This window comes from Salvelinus alpinus, chromosome 27, assembly GCF_045679555.1.
Source record: "Salvelinus alpinus chromosome 27, SLU_Salpinus.1, whole genome shotgun sequence".
Classification (NCBI taxonomy): Eukaryota; Metazoa; Chordata; class Actinopteri; order Salmoniformes; family Salmonidae; genus Salvelinus; species Salvelinus alpinus.
The window spans coordinates 44,233,617-44,254,925 of NC_092112.1; the positions used below are offsets into that span (position 1 = coordinate 44,233,617).

Sequence of the window (21,309 nt, forward strand, 5' to 3'; positions counted from 1 at the left end):
AAAACGTGCCAGTTCATCACTTTCACGAGGTTGGAGTAATAACATGTTAAAGTACGTAACACACTGGCTCGAATCTAGGTTGTGCATTTTGATTTCGAGAAAATTAACAACTAAGGAATATTTGTTCACTGCTCTCATTGACATCTCAAACCCAAACTCCGGCCGCGTCTGTTTGGTATGTTTCGCAAGCATTCCCGAAGTCTCACGATGTTGCGCCTCTGGGTTTAGAATCTCTGTGATTTTAGCCTGACAACACACTCAATTATTTCGCTGGGTTTATGCGGCGTTCATATACTAGTCGGAACTAGGAAACTCTGACATTTCTGAGTTCCTCAATCGTTGAACGCGGCACGTGGATAGCATCTGAACACCGCATAACGTCCGTGGGCGTGGCGTAGTGTTTGGCCGGAGCAAGGAGTCTATTCTCGATAGCCAGGCAAATACAATCTTGCATTTCTCAGACTAGGGGATTCGATCAGTGGTCAGCATTGCCGTAGCTTGCACATTTTTAGCCACCGAAATAGACTAGACAGTAGAAACCAAACCTGCTTTATTTGATGCTTTAGCAAACACCGTCGGCTTTGTATCATAATGGGTGTGGAAATTGAAACAATATCCCCAGGAGATGGTGAGTTTTTTTGCTACATTTTGGCGTTGTTTAGATTTTGGATTGTTGTGCAGTAACGTTATATGCTTATTCATTTAGCGATTACGAAATTGTGGGAAATGCAGTATTATCATATACTGTGGTAACGTTTTACGGATTTACAGCCTTTGCAAAGTAGTTAGTTACAATTTTACCAGGCCTACATACTCCACAACATTTATTTCTCAAGCCTTCGAAATGTTCCTCTCTCTCTGTACTGTCCATGTTATCAGGGTTCCTTGGGACGTCCCTATCAGATTTGAGGTTAACATTTTTAATTGTTTTTGGCTAGGTTAGGGTTTAGGGTAGTGACGTCCCAACCCCGGATTGCACTGACCCTCTCGATCAGCACATTCAGACCAATCTCGATCTAGAACACTCGGCATTTATAGCCAGCCAGCGTTCTTCCCAGACCAGCTCGTGGAATTCCTGCTTTTTGTCGGTATTTGAAGTAGGATAGATTATTCCGCTATTATACAGCCAGAAAACTGCAAAGCTACATGTGTGTATGCTTTTAGCTAAAGCAATAAGATGTTACAGCTAATGATTTGATGTAACAACATCATAACTAATCACGCCATGGCTAGGACACATCCTATTATTACAGTCTGCCATACCACCAATACCACAACAGAATACCCCATAGGAAATCACTGCTCTGTGGTAAAGCAAGTTTTTCCCGCAGACACACAACCTACAATACACCTGTACACCACATGCTTACACTCTGACAAAGTCTTTTTCTCCCTTTCATCTGTGGCTCATTGCATCCTCTCTCACCTTTCCTTTCTATAATTTAAGGCATATTCCACACACTCAGATCTTCATGTCTCCGGGACAATAATAACCAATAATAACCAGTTGATTAATACATTAGGATTGAATAGTTTGGAAATAGGTCTACTATACATGGATAAGGGTTAAGCTTTCCTGGCTCAGACATAACAACACACAGACAGACTTAATCCAGCCAGGCATTGTTCATCTATTAGCTCCTTACTCTATTAGGCTGCAGGGTGTAAAAAATTGCACACACATGAGGGAGATTAGAGCCTACCGCGCACACACACGCACTACAATCTACCCACTATTGTTTGTTTTCTTTTCAACAGCAAGGACTTTCCCAAAGAAGGGCCAGACATGTGTCGTCCATTACACAGGTAAAGAGTGTGTGACAGAGCATCTGGTTGGGAAATGAATGTACAATTTAATTTTTTTTACTAGGTGGGCCATTTTATGTCTCAGGGTCGTCTCCCAGACAACCAGGTCAGACAGGAAACGGGAAGTAAATGTCAACATTCTGTCTTGGTGATTACATGTTTATTACATGTTTATTATGTGTATATGACCTGTGTGTGTGTGTGCGCCAGTTTATGTGCCACTTGTCACTTTGAAGACATGGCTTGAACTCTACAACAAGTCAAGTTTAATACACTGTTAATGTTTGGTGGTGATACATTTACAGCTCAACACTTTGTCATTATGTTGAGTGATTGATTGCTGTTTGGTTTATTGTTGCCGAGAAGGCAGTGAGTGAGAGCGGTAGTAATGAAGACTCCTAATGAGGTCCTGGCCCTGTTCCTTCTGAGTTTAGTTTTTTGCAGGTCAGTGCAGTAGTTTAGAGAGAGTGAGAGCGATAAAAAGAGAGAGAGAGACATAGCAGCAGGAAGTAGGGGTGCTGATAAATATAAATAATTTTGCCAAAATTATGCTATACATTTTTTGCGGGGGCAATATCTTCATTCAAAGACTCAATCATGGACACTCTTACTGACAGTTGTGGCTGCTTTGTGTGATGTATCGTTGTCTCTACCTTCTTGCCCTTTATGCTGTTGTCTGGGACCAATAATGTTTGTACCATGTTTTGTACTGCTACCATGTTGTGTTGCTACCATGTTGTTGTCATGTTGTGTTGCTACCATGTTATGTTGTTGTCTTAGGTCTCTCTTTATGTAGTGTTGTCTCTCTTGTCTCAATGTGTGTTTTGTCCTGTATTTATATATTTTTAATCCCAGCCCCTGTCCCCGCAGGAGGCCTTTTGGCCATCATTGTAAATAAGAATTTGTTCTTAACTGACTTGCCTAGTTAAATAACGGTAAAATAAACAATTATATTACTCCTGTCTGAACAGACATACAGTGCATTCAGAAAGTATTCAGACCCCTTCCCTCCTTCCACATTTTATTCTAAAATACCCCATACCTACAATACCCCATAATGACAAAGCGAAAACAGGTTTTTAGAAATTTGAGCAAATATATTTAAAAAAAACAACAACAGATTTACATAAGTATTCAGACCCTTTGCAATGAGACTCGAAAATTGAGCTCAGGTGCCCCCTGTTTCCATTGGTCATCCTTGAGATGTTTCTTCAACTTGATTGGTGTCCACCTGTGGTAAATTCAATTGATTGGACATGATTTGGAAAGGCATACACCTGTCTATATAAGGTCCCACAGTTGACAGTGCATGTCAGAGCAAAAATCAAGCAATGAGGTTGAAGGAATTGTCCGTAGAGCTCTGAGACAGGATTGTGTTGAGGCACAGGTCCCCAAGAACACAGTGGCCTCCATCATTCTTAAATGGAAGAAGTTTGGAACCACCAAGACCCTTCTTAGAGATGGCCGCCCGGCCAAACTGAGCAATCGGGGGAGAAGGGCCTTGGTCAGGGAGGTGACCCAAGAACCCGATGGTCACTCTGACAGAGCTCCTCTGTGGAGATGGGAGAACCTTCCAGAAGGACAACCATCTCTGCAGCACTCCACCAATCAGGCCTTTATGGTAGAGTGGCCAGAAGGACACCACTCCTCAAGAAAACAACACATGACAGCCAGCTTGGAGTTTGCCATAAGGCACCTAAAGTCTCTCAGACCACGAGGCACAAGATTCTCTGGTCTGATGAAACCAAGATTGAACTCTTTGGCCTGAATGCCAAGCATCACATCTGGAGGAAACCTGGCACCATCCCTACGGTGAAGCATGGTGGTGGCAGCTTCATGCTGTGGGGAAGTTTTTCAGATGCAGGGACTGAGAGACTAGTCAGGATCGAGGGAACGAGGAACGGAGCAAAGTACAGAGAGATCCTTGATTAAAACCTGCTCCAGAGCGCTCAGGACCAATGACCTTAAGCACACAGCCAAGACAACGCAGGAGTCTCTGAATGATATTTCAGTTTTTAATGTTTAATACATTTGCAAAAATTTCTAAAAACCAGTTTTTCCTTACGGGAGTATTGTATGTAGATTGATGAGTAAAAAAATATTTAATCTATTTTAGAATAAGGCTATAACGTAACAAAATGTGGGAAAAGTCAAGGGGTCTGAATACTTTCCGAATGCACTGTAAATAAAAGAATTACAAAATACTACACCAGAGAGCATAATTTAGCTACAGAGGATCAATAGCTTCTACAAAAAATAGCTATGGATTAAGTTTTATCACAAGTACTTACAGTGGGAAGCCCGCAATTTGGGCAGCACATGTGCCAAATATAGAACAGCATGTTGAGTTGCGGCCATAGATGTAATCCACAGAAGGATTTTGGAGCCTCTAACCCTGGCACTTTGACTGTTAAACTAATGGGAACACTAGCAATAGCTGCCAGTCCTGACTGGAATGGGAACTACCTTCTATGGATTATATTTCTATGGTTGGTTGCAGCTGTCAGTTTGCCTTTCACAAATGTTCTAAATACAATTGTGAGAAAAACATTAGGCCAACTGTTTGAAAAGCAAAGACTAATCTTTCCATAGAGCCTAACACACTTTTGATCGATTCTTGAGATATTGGCACGAGCGCATCTGCCATCACCGGTGAGTAGCCTATGCTTCGTCTTCTTCATTTGGTGAGTCAGTTTCATTGGGAAGTGTCTTTTGTAGCCTACTGTATGTAGCCTATTCTATATATACTATATATCAGGGTCTCCGTTTGGTGCCGGATAAGTGACTGGGAAGATTCATTTACTGGTCATCCATATGCATTGGGTACTAAACCCATTAGGGCATCCACCCAGTTTACATACTGTACATTATTTACAACTAGGTAGAGTGAGCATAGAGCTACACTATATATACAAAAGTATGTGGACACGCCTTCATATTAGTGGATTCGGCTATTTCAGCCACACCCATTGCTGACAGGTGTATAAAATCGATGACACAGCCATACAATCTCCATAGACAAACATTGGCAGTAGAATGGCCTTACTGAAGAGCTCAGTGACTTTCACCGTGGCACCGTCATAGGATGCCACCTTTCCAACAGGTCAGTTCGTCAAATCTCTGCCCTACTAGAGCTGCCCGGTCAACTGTAAGTGCCACATTATTTTGAAGTGGAAACGTCTAGGAGCAACAATGGCTCAGCCGCGAAGTGGTAGGCCACACAAGCTCACAGAACGTTACCACTGAAGCGCATAGCACGTAAAAAATGGTCTGTCCTCGGTTGCAACACCCACTACTGAGTTCCTAACTGCCTCTGGAAGCAACGTCAGCACAATAACTGTTCATCGGGAGATTCATTAAATGGGTTTCCACGGGTGAGCAGCTGCACACAAGTCTAAGATCACCATGCGCAATGCCAAGCGTCGCTTGGAGTGGTGTAAAGCTTGCCGACATTGGTCTCTGGAGCAGTGGAAACGCGTTATCTGGAGTGATGAATCACGCTTTACCATCTGGCAGTTCGACGGACAAATCTAGGTTTGGCGGATGCCAGGAGAAGGTTACCTGCCCGAATGCATAGTGCCAACTGTAAAGTTTGGTGGAGGAGGAATAATGGTCTGGGGCTGTTTTCATGGTTCGGACTAGGCCCCTTCGTTCCAGTGAAGGGAAAGCTTAACGCTACAGCATAGAATGACATTCTAGACGATTCTGTGCTTCCAACTTTGTGGCAACAGTTTGGGGAAGGCCCTTTCCTGTTTCAACATGACAATAGTCCTTTGCACGAAGCAAGGTCCATATAGAAATGGTTTGTCGAGATCAGTGTGGAAGAACATGATTGGCCTGCACAGAGTCCTGACCTCAACCCCATCAAACACTCCGACTGTGAGCCAGGCATAATCGCCCAACATCAGTGCCTGACCTCACTAATGCTCTTGTGGCTGAATGGAAGCAAGTCCCTGCAGCAATATTCCAACATCTAGTGGAAAGCCTTCCCAGAAGAGTCGAGGCTGTTATATCAGCAAAGGAAGGGACCATATAGAATTTTTCTTGAAGGTTTTTCACTCTTTATGCTGGTTTTTGAGCTGTTAGAGCTAGCTAGCAGCAGACAAACAAAAACGGTTTCCTTGGCATCGGTGCAGCAGCGATCGAATGGTTAAAAACCCTCTGTTACCCTACTTCAATGAAGAGACTTTTTCCATTCTAGAGTGGGAGATTAGTAGGGTTGGGGGGTATCCAGATTTTCATATCATCATACCGTCTTTCTCTCACCCCGGGATTTATGGTATTACCGGTTTAGTACACAAGGGGGCACCAAAAAAGTGTATGGAGGCTGCTAGCTAAATATGCTAACGAACGCAAATGAAAATAAATGAATTGCAAAGACAGGCAATCCAGCTCAAAGTTATACATCTATAGGAGCTACCGAAATGTCCTTTTTGGTGAGTTTGGACATTCACAAACTAATGTGAACGAGAGACATTACTGGCTCTCCAGCTGCATGCTGTGTCTGTCTGGAGTCGCTAGGGCAATGGGCCTGCCTGCTCTGCTCAGAGAAGATTGAGGAGGAGCAGACGGGCTGAGAACGGAGAGGATAAAAAAATGCAAGGAAATCAAGATAGCAGTGGCAGCTGTACAAATAACTAATCCAAAGGGCTTTGGCTTCTCAAACACAGCAGAAAGCTAACACAATATGATGCCCCGTTACCTTATTAATTCAGCCACTTACTTAGCAAGTTAAACTTGGGGGTCTTGTTTACTCAGAATTCTGCATTTTTCACACAGGGAAAAAAATATATCTTGCTGCGTTTTGTAAATGCAGATCTAAAATGCTTCATATTGTAATTTCTGCTCGGCATCAGACTAATTTTGTGCTTCAGATGCACTTCTAAACTCGGATGAGAATTCAGTAACAGGCATTCTATCAGCAGATAGCGCTCTGACGGATGTGTAGCTACTTTTCTCCTTTACTTTTCTCTCGGTGTAGCTAGTCTATTTTTCGCAGGTAAAATACAAGATTAACTTTAAGCAAAACGTTAGAAAGAATGTAGCCAGCTACATTTCCTATGATAGGCCTAAACATTAGAGATATGATGGCCATGCATCGTTTTTTGGGCCAGTAACCCCGAAGACATGGATGTTGATTAAGGTAGCCCCCGCACCTCTCTGATTCAGAGCGGTTGGGTAAATGTGAAAGACACATTTCAGTTGAATACATTGTTGTACATCTGTCAAGGTATCCCCTTTTCTCCTTTTTCATTGTAAGCTCATTTACTTGTGTGGCTGCCAGCCACATAGTGTTGCATTTCTGTTGTCGTGATGAAAATGAAGATATTTTTTCTGCCGAATGTGTTGCACTAGTGTATTTTCTGTAAAGGAAAAGTATAGTTGTACATGCCTGATCACTCTATTGAAGCAAAAAAACACTTTACTTTCAATATAAAATGCAACCCCCTGTCAAGAGACAGCTGGATTCAGCTGCTTCTGCTTTCTCTCGTGCAATTTACAAACAAACGTGACTGGCTCAACTGTTCTGGGGAACTAAATAACATTCTCCAAAGAAGGTGTACATTTGGCTGTTTGGAAAAAGAAACACATTTTTACAAATTAGCCTCCTTGGCTAATCCTAAAGAAACATAAGAGCAAACCAAAAATAATAGATAATAAATGGTTTGATAATGATTGCAGAAATCTAAAGGAAGTCATTGAGAAATATATCTAATCAAAAACAGAGATCCAGACAACAAAAATATACACCTTCATTGTGGGGAAGCTCTGAAGCAATACAAACACACCCTAAGAACAAAAAAGGAACAGCACATTATAAATCTGATGGATATAATTGAGGAATCCATAGAATCAAACCACTTCTGGGATAATTTGAATTAATTAAACAAACCACATGATTAAATTGGCTATCCAATATGGTGATATGTGGAGTAATTACTTTGCAAACCTCTACAGCAATATAACAAAGAGCCCGGAACAAACGGATATACAAGACATTATAAATCCTTGAATCAGTGGTCAAAGACTATCAGAATCCTGTGGATATCCCAATTACAAAACAAGAACTATTGAAAAAAAACAATGTACTCTATAACCCAAAAAGGCCTGTGGTGCCGATGGTATTTTAGATGATCAATTATACAGACCAACATTATCCTCACTGCAGGTATTTCCCCCGATATTTGGAACCAAGGATTGATCACACCAATCTATAAAAATGTACAAAAAATTGACCCACATAATTAGAGGAATTTGCATTAACAGAAACTTGGGGGGAAATTCTCTGCAGTATCATAAATAGCAGACTACTTCATTTCCTTGATGAACACAACGTCCTGAGCAGAAGCCAGATTGGATTTTTACAGAATTTCTGCATAATAGACTACATTTATACCCTCAACTCTAATTGACAAACAAGTCAAGCAAAACAAAGGCATAATCTACTGATGTTTTGTAGACTTCAAAATAGCATTTGATTCAATTAGGCACAAATATATTTTTATAAACCTAAATAAAAGTGGCATTGGAGGGAAAACATATGACGTTATTAAATCAATATACACAAAAAAAAACATGTGCGGTTAAAATTGGCAACAAGCAAACATACTTATTCTCTCAGGGATGTGGAGTGAAACAGGGCTGCTCAATTATTCCAACACTTTTTAACATCTACATTAATGAACTGGCAAAAACATTAGAAGAATCTGCAGCACCTGGCCTCACCCTACACAACACTGAAATCAAGTGGCTGCTGCATGCAGATGACCTGGTGCTGCTGTCTCCTACTAAGGAGGAGTTAACAGCAGCACCTAGATTATCTGCACAGGTTCTGTCGGAATTGTTCTCTCTCGAAAAACAGAATATAAAAGAGGTCCGGAAATCAGGATCACAAATATAAATTCTATTTGGACACAGTAGTATTACAACACACCAAAAACGACATGTATCTAGGACTAAATATCAGCAACACAGGAAGCTTTCGTATGGCTGTGAACGAGCATAGAGACAAAGCAAGTCTGTGGTCACCACCTGCAGAACCACTCCTTTATTGGGGGTGTCTTGCTAATTGCCTATAATTTCCACCTTTTGTCTATTCCATTTGCACAACAGCATGTGAAATTTATTGTCAATCAGTGTTGCTTCCTAAGTGGACAGTTTGATTTCACAGAAGTGTGATTGACTTGGAGTTACATTGTGTTGTTTAAGTGTTCCCTTTATTTTTTTGAGCAGTGTATTTACTGTGTGAAAACCCAAACTGTGCAGTTTTGGCAGCCAAATACTGTATGTGGTCTCCTGCCACAACCTGAAAAGCAATATAATGTCAAAACGTTCATACCATTGTGGCTTTTCAGTCACGTTGACTAGCCTACTACTATTTATTTTGCTATTATTATTATCATTAATATTGTTTCTGTTAATGGTACTACCATTTCCACTACTACTACTACTATTATTGATGCCTTATTGCTGTTGGTCCCACCATTGTTGTTATATGTGTACTTTGACAATGTAAGTAATTTAACTTGCCATGTCAAAGTCTACTGAATTGAATTGCAAGAGAGAGGAGATAGAGAAAGACTGAAAAAGAAAGACGGAGAGACAGAATGCAGACTTTGCATTCGTGCTCCAGTAATAGGGTCAACTCCCCTGCAGACAACACAGCTGCACCGCAGGCCTTTATATAGAGTACTGCAGGAGACCAGGCCTGAGCACAGCAGTATCTCTCAGTCTATCTCTGTCTCTCTCTATCTCGGTCGCTCTCGTTCTCTCCTCATAGCCGCAGGAAGATGTTTTGAGTTGGTGGTGCATTGCATTCATCTACACAATGTATAAAACATTAGAATCGCCTTCTTAATATTGAGTTGCACCCCCTTTTGCCCTCAGAACAGCATTTACTCGTCGGGCATGGACTCTACAAGGTGTCAAGCGTTCCACATGGATGCTGGCCCATGTTGACTATAATGCTTCACACAGTTGTATCAAGTTGGCTGGATGTCCTTTGGGTGGTGGGCCATTCTTGATACACACGGGAAACTGTTGAGCATGAAAAACCCAGCAGCGTTGCAGTTCTTGACACACTCAAACTGATGCGCCTGGCACTTAAATATTTTTGCCTTGCCCATTCACCCTCTAGATGGCACACATACACAATCCATGTCTCAGTTGTCTCAAGTCTTAAAAATCCTTCTTTAAACGGTCTCCTCCCCTTCATCTACACTGATGGAAGTGGGTGGTAGGTGACATCAATAAGGGATCATATCTTTCACCTGGATTCACCTGGTCAGTCTATGTCATGGAAAGAGCAGGTAGTCCTAATGTTTTGTACACTCTGTGTATAATCCTCTTGCAGCTGCTTCCCACATACACACAACCTTACCCCCTGTCACTCAAGCAGCACAGTTCCTCCTCCCCACTTTTAGATGTATTATACGTTTGCATGCTGATCTGTTAGGTCAAATGCAGTCAGATTGTTCAAAACAAGAACTATGCTGCTATACACTTTGCATCTAAATCTAAGTAATTATATTACTAAGATTCCCAAAAGTTCACCCAAGTGTTTTGATCTATATCGCAAGTCAAATTGCAATATTTGGTAAAAAAAAAAATGGCTATTTAAATGTTCTGCCCGTATCGTGTTCCTTGCGCACCGCCGCCCCAACTGACTCTGACTGTTGAGCGTCAGATGAGGAAGAATGTTTTAGGCCTACTCCTATAATATAGTGCTTCTCTTTATAAATAATATTTGGATAGAAAAATTGCGAAATAGCCTTCTTCTGGCAGCCGGTTCAGGTCACTCATGACCAAAACCTCCCGCCACCTGAACAGTTTCTTCCCCCGGGCTGTGGCCCTCACCAACTGGCTATCTGGCCCATAGAGACTAAAGGGCTATGCTGTGGCCCTCACCAACTGGCCATCTGGCCCATAGAGACTAAAGGGCTATGCTGTGGCCCTCACCAACTGGCTATCTGGCCCATAGAGACTAAAGGGCTATGCTGTGGCCCTCACCAACTGGCTATCTGGCCCATAGAGACTAAAGGGCTATGCTGTGGCCCTCACCAACTGGCCATCTGGCCCATAGAGACTAAAGGGCTATGCTGTGGCCCTCACCAACTGGCTATCTGGCCCATAGAGACTAAAGGGCTATGCTGTGGCCCTCACCAACTGGCTATCTGGCCCATAGAGACTAAAGGGCTATGCTGTGGCCCTCACCAACTGGCTATCTAGCCCATAGAGACTAAAGGGCTATGCTGTGGCCCTCACCAACTGGCTATCTGGCCCATAGAGACTAAAGGGCTATGCTGTGGCCCTCACCAACTGGCTATCTGGCCCATAGAGACTAAAGAGCTATGCTGTGGCCCTCACCAACTGGCTATCTGGCCCATAGAGACTAAAGGGCTATGCTGTGGCCCTCACCAACTGGCTATCTAGCCCATAGAGACTAAAGGGCTATGCTGTGGCCCTCACCAACTGGCTATCTAGCCCATAGAGACTAAAGGGCTATGCTGTGGCCCTCACCAACTGGCTATCTGGCCCATAGAGACTAAAGGGCTATGCTGTGGCCCTCACCAACTGGCTATCTGGCCCATAGAGAATAAAGGGCTATGCTGTGGCCCTTACCAACTGGTTATCTGGCCCATAGATACTAAAGGGCTATGCACTTTATGGTGCACAAGCCATCTCTGAACTTTGTACACAAAATAACTGTACTATACTGCATTTGCGCTCTGTTCATTTTTTATGCATTTTAGATATATTTAGATATATTTATACTGATACTGTACATTTGCACATCAACTGCCGGCAGGCAGTAGGTGAGTAATGGGCAAGAGGCCATGTTATCCATCAGGGCCCAACCGTCATTGATTTTGATTTGACACAGCCCAGCAGGAGTTGGGATTGCCTTCCAGACAGGGAGATTGAACAGAATACTGATCAGAGTGAGAACCATAGTGCAATACGGTTAAATATAACTCACAGATAGTAGTCCTAGCCTTCACTTATTCCTCTGAACACTTTAAAGCCTTGTGTATAATTATTATCATTATATTTTCATTACTGCACAGATGGTATGGTCCTACTAAACCCCCCCCCCACCCCCCCCCATACAGTACTGTAGTGTATTAGTAGATACAACAACTTACTAAGAGCACGGCTGAATGTCACACTGACTCCCAGCAGTGCTTCTTTCTCATGTATTTTAATGATTAGGCCTATTGCCACGAGGTGCTATGGGAGTAAATAGCAGCAGAGACTGTGCTAATTAATACTGCAGTACAGGTCACCCCCCCCAAACTGTCATTCAAAGATCATTTGTAAAAATCCAAATAACTTCACAGATCTTCATTGTAAAGGGTTTTAACACTGTTTCCCATGCTTGTTCAAGGAACCATAAACAATTAATGAAAATGCACCTGTGGAACGGTCGTTAAGACACTAACAGCGTACAGACGGTAGGCAATTAAGGTCACAGTTATGAAAACTTAGGACACTAAAGAGGCCTTTCTACTGACCCTGAAAAACACCAAAAGAAAGATGCCCAGGGTCCCTGCTCATCTGCGTAAACATGCCTTAGGCATGCTGCAAGGAGGCATGAGGACTGCAGATGTGGTCAGGGCAATAAATTGCAGTGTCCGTACTATGAGACGCCTAAGACAGCGCTACAGGGAGACAGGATGGACAGCTGATCGTCTTCGCAGTGGCAGACCACGTGTAACAACACCTGCACAGGATCGGTACAACCGAACATCACACCTGCGGGACAGGTACAGGATGGCAACAACAACTGCTCGAGTTACACCAATCTCTCCATCAGTGCTCAGACTGTCCGCAATAGGCTGAGAGAGGCTGGACTGAGGGCTTGTACGCCTGTTGTAATGCAGGTCCTCACCAGACATCACCGGCAACAACGTCACCTATGGGCACAAACCCACCGTCGCTGGACCAGACAGGACTGGCAAAAAGTGCTCTTCACTGATGAGTCGCGGTTTTGTCTCACCAGGGGTGATGGTTGGATTCGCGTTTATCATCGAAGGAATGAGCTGTAACGCACAGCGTTGAGATTGCCTGCAATGACAACAAGCTCAGTCTGATGATGCTGTGACACACCGCCCCAGACCGATGGACCCTCCACCTCCAAATCGAAGTAGGACCTCCTCTCTTATGTGGTACCCTTCCTGCAGGCTCATCCTGACATGACCCTCCAGCATGACAATACCACCAGCCATACTGCTCGTTCTGTGCGTGATTTCCTGCAAGACAGGAATGTCAGTGTTCTGCCATGGCCAGCGAAGAGCCCGGATCTCAATCCCATTGAGCACGTCTGGGACCTGTTGGATCGGACGGTGAGGGCCAGGGCCATTCCCCCCAGAAATGTCCGGGAACTTGCAGGTGCCTTGGTGGAAGAGTGGGGTAACATCTCACAGCAAGAACTGGCAAATCTGGTGCAGTCCATGAGAAGGAGATGCACTGCAGTACTTAATGCAGCTGGTGGCCACACCAGATACTGACTGTTACTTTTGATTTTGACCCCCCCCCCTTTCTTCAGGGACACATTATTCAATTTCTGTTAGTCACATGTCTGTGAAACTTGTTCAGTTTATGTCTCAGTTGTTGAATCTTGTTATGTTCATACAAATATTTACACATGTTAAGTTTGCTGAAAATAAACGCAGTTGACAGCGAGATGACGTTTCCTTTTTTTGCTGAGTTTACTTGTTCACAGCCCCATGATGTGCCAACATGTCTATAAAAGCATGTTGCAGACAGATGGCGTACGTGTGCTATCTCCTTACATCTCTGGGCCCCAGGGGACGAGAACCTTGTTTGTGTGACGTGTGGTCTGAGACACAGATACAGAAAACAGAGTATAAATAGCCTAGCTGGGCTGGATAGCCTGAGACTGAGCCCCTTTGAGATCCCACACTACTCAAGAGGGTCTGGAGGCCAAAATTTAAAAGGTGCCCTATTCTCTATATAGTGCACTACATTTAGTCAGAACCCTATGTGGCAACCCTGTGTGGCTCTGCCTAAAGTATAGGGCACTATATAGGGAATAGGGTGCCATTTTGGGCACACATGGGTCTTCCCTGGGTATTTTAACCCCCAACCCAAGCAGAGAACCAGGGATTTAGCCGGCCCAGTTTGTCATGCTTTCTACACTGTCTACTAGTCACTTATCGCCTGCCTGATATCCAAGAGAGTCTGGAACTGTGCTGCAGTAACAGGGAAGGAAGAAGCCTGTTTTTATTTTCATACGACCCCACCCTGACTCAACCAAGATAATGTGGGCTCTCTGCATTTTGCTGCAGGAAGATAAATTATTGGACTGGCTTTATTTTCTTAAAAGTGAAACAGACTGGGAATATTATGTAGTTTGTCAGATAGGGTGGGCTTTACTTTCCAAGCTGCTTATATACACTGAACATCCAAAACATTAAGAACACCTGCTCTTTCCATGACAGACTGACCAGGTGAAAGCTATGATCCTCCTTATTCATGTCACTTGTTAAATCCACTTCAATCAATGTAGATGAAGTGGAGGGGACAGGTTAAAGAAGGATTTTATATCCTTGAGACAATTAAGACATGGATTGTGTGTGTGTGCCATTCAGAGGGTGAATGGGCAAGACAAAATATTTAAGTGCCTTTTGAACGGGGTATGGTAGTATGTGCCCGGCGCACCGGTTTGTGTCAAGAACTGCAACGCTGCTGGGTTTTTCACACTCAACAGTTTCCTGTGTGTATCAAGAATGGGGTGCAACTCAATATTAGGAAGGTGCTCTTAATGTTTGGTGTACTAATGTTTGATATACTGGTAGACATAGGTTAAGTTGTGTTTTTGAAACACAGCCACCTTTTCACCTGTTCAGCAAAGGAGTCTTAATAATTTAATTCTAAGAACCACTTTACTTTGGAACTGGCCATATCATTGCTGCTTGGGAGAAAATAGGACCTATGTTGCATTAATGATGGGGTAAAAAATAGTTACATTACAGGATATTATTTTGTTGACTATGTCATATTGTTTTGACAATATCGCAATATTATTTTGGTTCTAGTTTCCTTTTACCTCCACCAAAACTCCAGTATTTTTCCTTCGCAGCTTGTTCTCCATCTTCTTTTCAATAGGGAGACAAATTTGTTTTCCAAAAGTTTTATTTCCATGACTGATCAAAACACATTTTCATGTGGCTCTCTCTTGTCCCTCTGCAGCAGACATATGGTGAGCAATATGTTTGGAACATCGAATGGCAATAAAATCAGTATCGAATCGCAAAACATACAGAATTGTGAGAATCGCAATACATATCGTATCGTGATAAACCATATAGTGAGGTCCCTAGCAATTTCCAGCCTGCATACGAAATAAACATCCTAGCCCTGTTTCACTGTGTTTAAAAAAAGATATACAGTGGGGAGAACAAGTATTTGATACACTGCCGATTTTGCAGGTTTTCATACTTACAAAGCATGTAGAGGTCTGTCATTTTTATCATAGGTACACTTCAACTGTGAGAGACGGAATCTAAAACAAAAATCCAGAAAATAACATTGTATGATTTTTAAGTAATTAATTTGCATTTTATTGCATGACATAAGTATTTGATCACCTACAGTGAGGGAAAAAAGTATTTGATCCCCTGCTGATTTTGTTCGTTTGCCCACTGACAATGAAAGGATCAGTCTGTAATTTTAATGGTATGTTTATTTGAACAGTGAGAGACAGAATATCAACAAAAAAATCCAGAAAAACGCATGTCAAAAATGTTATAAATTGATTTGCATTTTAATGAGGGAAATAAGTATTTGACCCCTCTGCAAAACATGACTTAGTACTTGGTGGCAAAACCCTTGTTGGCAATCACAGAGGTCAGATGTTTCTTGTAGTTGGCCACCAGGTTTGCACACATCTCAGGAGGGATTTTGTCCCACTCCTCTTTGCAGATCTTCTTCAAGTCATTAAGATTTCGAGGCTGACGTTTGGCAACTCGAACCTTCAGCTCCCTCCACAGATTTTCTATGGGATTAAGGTCTGGAGACTGGCTAGGCCACTCCAGGACCTTAATGTGCTTTTTCTTGAGCCACTCCTTTGTTGCCTTGGCCGTGTGTTTTGGGTCATTGTCATGCTGGAATACCCATCCACGACCCATTTTCAATGCCCTGGCTGAGGGAAGGAGGTTTTCACCCAAGATTTGACGGTACATGGCCCCGTCCATCGTCCCTTTGATGCGGTGAAGTTGTCCTGTCCCCTTAGCAGAAAAACACCCCCAAAGCATAATGTTTCCACCTCCATGTTTGACGGTGGGGATGGTTTCTTGGGGTCATAGGCAGCATTCCTCCTCCTCCAAACACGGCAAGTTGAGTTGATGCCAAAGAACTCCACTTTGGTCTCGTCTGACCACAACACGTTCACCCAGTTGTCCTCTGAATCATTCAGATGTTCATTGGCAAACTTCAGACGGGTATGTATATGAGCTTTCTTGAGCAGGGGGACCTTGCGGGCGCTGCAGGATTTCAGTCCTTCACGGCGTAGTGTGTTACCAATTGTTTTCTTGGTGACTATGGTCCCAGCTGCCTTGAGATCATTGACAAGATCCTCCTGTTTAGTTCTGGGCAGATTGCTCACCATTCTCATGATCATTGCAACTCCACGAGGTGAGATCTTGCATGGAGCCCTAGGCCAAGGGAGTTTGACAGTTGTTTTGTGTTTCTTCCAGTTGCGAATAATCGCACCAACTGTTGTCACCTTCTCACCAAGCTGCTTGGCAATGGTCTTGTAGCCCATTCCAGCCTTGTGTAGATCTACAATCTTGTCCCTGACATCCTTGGAGAGCTCTTTGGTCTTGGCCATGGTGGAGAGTTTGGAATCTGATTGATTGATTGCTTCTGTGGACAGGTGTCTTTTATACAGGTAAGAAACTGAGATTAGGAGCACTCCCTTTAAGAGTGTGCTCCTAATCTCAGCTCGTTACCTGTATGAAAGACACCTGGGAGCCAGAAATCTGTCTGATTGAGAGGGGGTCAAATACTTATTTCCCTCATTAAAATGCAAATCAATTTATAACATTTTTGACATGCGTTTTTCTGGATATTTTTGTTGTTATTCTGTCTCTCACTGTTCAAATAAACCTACCATTAAAATTATAGACTGATCATTTCTTTGTCAGTGGGCAAACGTACAAAATCAGCAGGGGATCAAATACTTTTTTCCCTCACTGTACCAACCAGTAAGAATTCCGGCTCTCACAGACCTGTTAGTTTTTCTTTAAGAAGCCCTCCTGTTCTCCACTCATTACCTGTATTAACTGCACCTGTTTGAACTCGTTACCTGTATAAAAGACACCTGTCCACACACTCAATCAAACAGACTCCAACCTCTCCACAATGGCCAAGACCAGAGAGCTGTGTAAGGACATCAGGGATAAATTGTAGACCTGTACAAGGCTGGGATGGGCTACAGGACAATAGCCAAGCAGCTTGGTGAGAAGGCAACAACTGTTGGCACAATTATTAGAAAATGGAAGAAGTTCAAGATGACGGTCAATCACCCTCGGTCTGGGGCTCCATGCAAGATCTCACCTCGTGGGGCATCAATGATCATGAGGAATGTGAGGGATCAGCCCAGAACTACACGGCAGGACCTGGTCAATGACCTGAAGAGAGCTGGGACCACAGTCTCAAAGAAAACCATTAGTAACACACTACGCCGTCATGGATTAAAATCCTGCAGCGCACGCAAGGTCCCCCTGCTCAAGCCAGCGCATGTCCAGGCCCGTATGAAGTTTGCCAATGACCATCTGGATGATCCAGAGGAGGAATGGGAGAAGGTCATGTGGTCTGATGAGACAAAAATAGAGCTTTTTGGTCTAAACTCCACTCGCCGTGTTTGGAGGAATAGAAGGATGAGTACAACCCCAAGAACACCATCCCAACCGTGAAGCATGGAGGTGGAAACATCATTCTTTGGGGATGCTTTTCTGCAAAGGGGACAGGACGACTGCACCGTATTGAGGGGAGGATGGATGGGGCCATGTATCGCGAGATCTTGACCAACAACCTCCTTCCCTCAGTAAGAGCATTGAAGATGGGTCGTGGCTGGGTCTTCCAGCATGACAACGACCCGAAACACACAGCCAGGGCAACTAAGGAGTGGCTCCGTAAGAAGCATCTCAAGGCCTAGCCAGTCTCCAGACCTGAACCCAATAGAAAATCTTTGGAGGGAGCCGAAAGTCCGTATTGCCCAGCGACAGCCCCGAAACCTGAAGGATCTGGAGAAGGTCTGTATGGAGGAGTGGGCCAAAATCCCTGCTGCAGTGTGTGCAAACCTGTATGATCTCTGTAATTGCAAACTAAGGTTTCTGTACCAAATATTCAGTTCTGCTTTTCTGATGTATCAAATACTTATGTCATGCAATAAAATGCAAATTAATTACTTAAAAATCATACATACATACATTGCCAACTATTTACGCTGCTGTTATGTCTGTCTACTGTGACGGTGGCAGAAATGAATCATGTTATTTGACTAAAACTTGGAAACGATGGTAAACGCACATTAGCGACAATTTTACGAGACGTGACAAGTTCTTCAGATTGACATGCTGAACTGTCATGGGTTTTGTTAGAGTTGTATTTTTTTTTTTCATTCAGCAAGATTTGCTGCGTGGAGCAACATGGTTCATGTTTGCTGTGACATTTAATACCGTGGGACAGATGAGATTGGATCGGTCCAACCATAGGTGCTTCTGGAACAGTCTAGTCTACCCTTCTGCACGGGCTATTATAGTCCCGTATGTCTGCTTAATGTTGACATCAATATTTCTTCAATTTACTGCAGGGCTAGGAAAAATCTTTTATTTATCATGACCGTATTTCTAATGGTCTGCTTTCTGCAAGCGCAAATTGGCACATTCTCACATGGCTTCAGCCACATTGCCCTGGATTATTATCATTAGGATTTTGTCTCAGTAATACTCGTGTCAGTATTCTACCCCGGCCTGTGAAAGGTAAAATGGTTGTTCTTCACGCACACAGTGTCTCGGTCTCCGTTTTTCTGGACCTAACGTTCTTAGCATGCCTGAATGGACAGATTTTCATGTGCACAGTAATTGTTGTGCCACTACTGTTTCTCCCTGTCTGTCTATCTGTCTGTTTCCCCTGTGGTCTAGATGCAGGCTAGACATGGCCTAGTTAACCGTCAGAGATAATCCAGAGAAAGAACTAGGCCACTGCCTCATATTTCACATTCCCTTTGTTCATTTGGATCATTGAAACGAGCCCAGGACCTGGATAAGGAAGCCCAGTGGAATTACTCCTGTTTTAGTGCCAGCCCTGTTATCAGAATCCGCCTTTCCCCGAAGCCTTTGATGTTGGAATTTGGAATGCTATGATTCCCGAGGCATTCAAGACAGTATTTCTTGCAGCAGAGGTGAAGGATTTCCTGACCTCATGCAAAACCAGTGCTCTGTTTTGTTTTAGTTTGTTTCGAGGGGAAACGTTTGAATGACTGGAATGGAATTGATCTGTGTGGAAAATATACTTGTGTAGGCCTTGTTTTGTGTTCAAATGATTCCACAAGCACACTCACGTGTACACAGTAGTACTCATATAAAGCAGAATACATGAATAAACAAGAACTTTCAAACACCTACCTGTACCTCGGAAGATCATTGAGTTAAGTGTTTGTGTGATTTCTCTGCCAGGTATGCTGCAGAATGGGAAGAAGTTTGACTCTTCTCGAGACAGAAACAAGCCCTTCAAGTTCAAGATCGGGCGACAGGAAGTCATCAAGGGCTGGGAGGAAGGAATCGCACAGGTGAGATGGCATCGTCTTACAGCAGATAGTGTCACTCCATCTCTGTACTCATGATATTTTATGTTAATATTGCAACACATGATAAGCAAGTGTTGACAATTCCTCTACCTGTTGTCTTCCTCCCTCTGTCTCCCCCAGATGAGCGTGGGCCAGCGGGCGAAGATCACCTGCACGCCGGATATGGCCTATGGAGCCACAGGTCACCCCGGTGTCATCCCCCCCAACGCCACTCTCATCTTCGATGTTGAGCTCCTTAAGCTGGAGTGAGTGACCCCTCTCTGGGGTCAGGGGTGAAAGGTCAACTAGGGCCTAAAAGGTCACTCACTACCTTCCCTTTGAGGGGGTAACACTGCTCCATACCATCGACCAACACTCCTTTTGATTTTTAGCATCTTCAACTTCTCAACAGTTAAAGGATCTACTGCTTTGTTGCCAACTTTGTGTCATTGTAGATGGATGCTGTCTGCCGCTAAACAGATTTTAGATTTTTTACACACTGACGATACCATAGTTTGGCTTCCTCTTTGCTTTAATGTTTTTAATGTCCATGAGCATTGTTTTTATTTTTCAAAATGTTTCCCTTTCATTTTAGGTTGTACATTTTCTTGAATCTGCATATGACAAAGAAACATCCGATGAATGCGGTAATATATTACAATGGAAAGTCACTGCCTTACTGTTTTTCAAAGCTCAAATAAGGTGTAACAGTACAACACTCTGTATCTCAGGGTTCCTCTACTCTGGTCGGGAGAGCTACTGGGTATGGCTTTTGTTCCAGCCCAGTACGAATGCAGATTGAAGGTGTGTTAGTGCTGGTCTGGATCAAAGGCATACACACTCCAGTAGCTCTCCAGGACCAGAGTTGGAGAACCCTGTCGTATCTTGACTGGGCATTACCAACCACTGTCTGCATTGCCACTTTTGATAACATTTACATTACATTTACATTTAAGTCATTTAGCAGACGCTCTTATCCAGAGCGACTTACAAATTGGTGCATTCACCTTATGATATCCAGTGGAACAACCACTTTACAATAGTGCATCTAACTCTTTTAAGGGGGGGGGGGGGGGGTTAGAAGGATTACTTTATCCTATCCTAGGTATTCCTTAAAGAGGTGGGGTTTCAGGTGTCTCCGGAAGGTGGTGATTGACTCCGCTGACCTGGCGTCGTGAGGGAGTTTGTTCCACCATTGGGGTGCCAGAGCAGCGAACAGTTTTGACTGGGCTGAGCGGGAACTGTACTTCCTCAGAGGTAGGGAGGCGAGCAGGCCAGAGGTGGATGAACGCAGTCTAACGGTCTGTCTTGCTGAAAGCTTTAATGATCAGGAGTTTTCCTTAACCATGAGACCTCCCTAAATAACATAATTTAACACTCTAAAACTAGGGCCTGCAATTGTTCCTGGTCAGGTCACATGGTGATGAAAAACCCCTGCCCTGCATAAGGATAACTGATGTTTCTGTGTTTTAGTACATTTTGTATCCCTGGTAAACATTTACTGCAAAAATGCCACCTATGAACAAATGAAGGACATCAGAAACCCTAATCCACTGTACAGTACTACTCTTAAAACCTATGAATACTATGACTGTTTAATCAATCAACTCTTAATAAAAATTGTGAGAACCTTATTTATTGAAAATCTGTGAACTTGAGTTGTGTGTGTTGCAGATCGAGAGCTGATT

General features: G+C 43.3%; 1 protein-coding gene across 1 annotated transcript; it reads left to right on the forward strand.

Annotated features, from left to right (window-relative positions):
• Positions 1–356: 356 nt before the first annotated feature.
• Positions 357–21,255, forward strand: LOC139556623 (peptidyl-prolyl cis-trans isomerase FKBP1B). The gene is made up of 4 exons (XM_071370795.1): positions 357–628; positions 1,759–1,806; positions 19,512–19,624; positions 19,763–21,255. Exons 1-4 carry the CDS (start codon positions 592–594, stop codon positions 19,889–19,891), a joined length of 327 nt encoding a protein of 108 aa, XP_071226896.1. The 5' UTR covers positions 357–591; the 3' UTR covers positions 19,892–21,255.
• Positions 21,256–21,309: the final 54 nt, after the last annotated feature.

Coding starts and splice junctions, on each gene's coding strand:
- LOC139556623 (XM_071370795.1), top strand. CDS start 592: ATGGGTGTGGAAATTGAAACAATATCCCCAGGAGATG. Junction 629..1,758: donor AACAATATCCCCAGGAGATG/GTGAGTTTTTTT, acceptor TCTTTTCAACAG/CAAGGACTTTCCCAAAGAAG. Junction 1,807..19,511: donor ATGTGTCGTCCATTACACAG/GTAAAGAGTGTG, acceptor TTTCTCTGCCAG/GTATGCTGCAGAATGGGAAG.